An 891-nucleotide genomic window follows, 5' to 3' on the forward strand; every position below is an offset into this window, starting at 1 on the left:
TCACACCTTCATCCGCTCCTTTCCCCCTTGTTCAATAGGCTCAGAAAAAGCAAGAAATTAAGCCAAAAGAGCTCGGATGCTGTATTTGCTTTTTGTTTTTATTATCAACAATCAATTAATGGTACACTCTTGGAAAACTATATGCACATGTAGAAATATTTCCCCTTTTAAATAGAAGCATTCATTTTAACCACATATAAATAAATTTGAAAACCCTGAACGTAATGTATGACGATTATGCTCACAAACATATTCCAACAGGAAGGGAAGAAGGAAAGAAAAAGGAGAAAATGAAAAAGGGAGAAAGAAAAGGAGACGACATGCAACTGATAACAAAAATATATACTATTGTCTGAGCCTGGCCTCTCTAAACGCAAAGGAACTGAACCCGTGAGAACCTTATTTCTCCATAAAGACACGCCATAGAGACTACGAGGAGGGAAAACATTATTTCATAGGGTCAACTAGAGGAGACAAGTCTGTACTGATAGGAACACTATACAATTGAGTCACAGAACACAGCTGGTAGAAAGACACAGAAAAAAGGTAAAGCAGAGCTGGCGACATTCAACTAATAGCTAGAGGTTTGTGCCTTGGAAAAGGAAACGTAAAAACCCTAAGGGAGGTGCCTGAACCCCGGTGCTCAGCAGTCACACGTGCGGCCCGGGCCGGGCGCCGCGCGGGAACAAAGGGCGGCGGGAGGAGGGAGCGCGCGGGGCAGTCACCGACACCCCGGGAAGAAACACTTGTGTGGAGAGTCCGGGTCGCGAAAAGGCGTCTGAAAAACCCCAAAGAGCCCACGTGGCAGCTCGAGTCTGGCCCTGGCCCTGGCCCTGGCCCTGGCGCGGCGGCCCGGGGAAGTCTGTGGCCGGGGCGCCGCGGCTCAGTCCG

At 48.3% G+C, this 891-nt stretch overlaps 1 protein-coding gene across 1 annotated transcript in view; it reads right to left on the bottom strand.

Annotated features, from left to right (window-relative positions):
• PHOX2B (paired like homeobox 2b) overlaps positions 1–891 on the bottom strand; it is a 3,074-nt gene continuing 2,183 nt past the window's right edge. The window contains exon 3 of the mRNA XM_014522861.1: positions 1–39. Within this exon, the coding sequence (XP_014378347.1) occupies positions 1–39 (39 nt within the window). The remainder of the gene's footprint in view (positions 40–891) is intronic.

This window comes from Alligator sinensis, unplaced genomic scaffold (genome assembly GCF_000455745.1).
Source record: "Alligator sinensis unplaced genomic scaffold, ASM45574v1 scaffold58_2, whole genome shotgun sequence".
NCBI classification, from domain to species: Eukaryota; Metazoa; Chordata; order Crocodylia; family Alligatoridae; genus Alligator; species Alligator sinensis.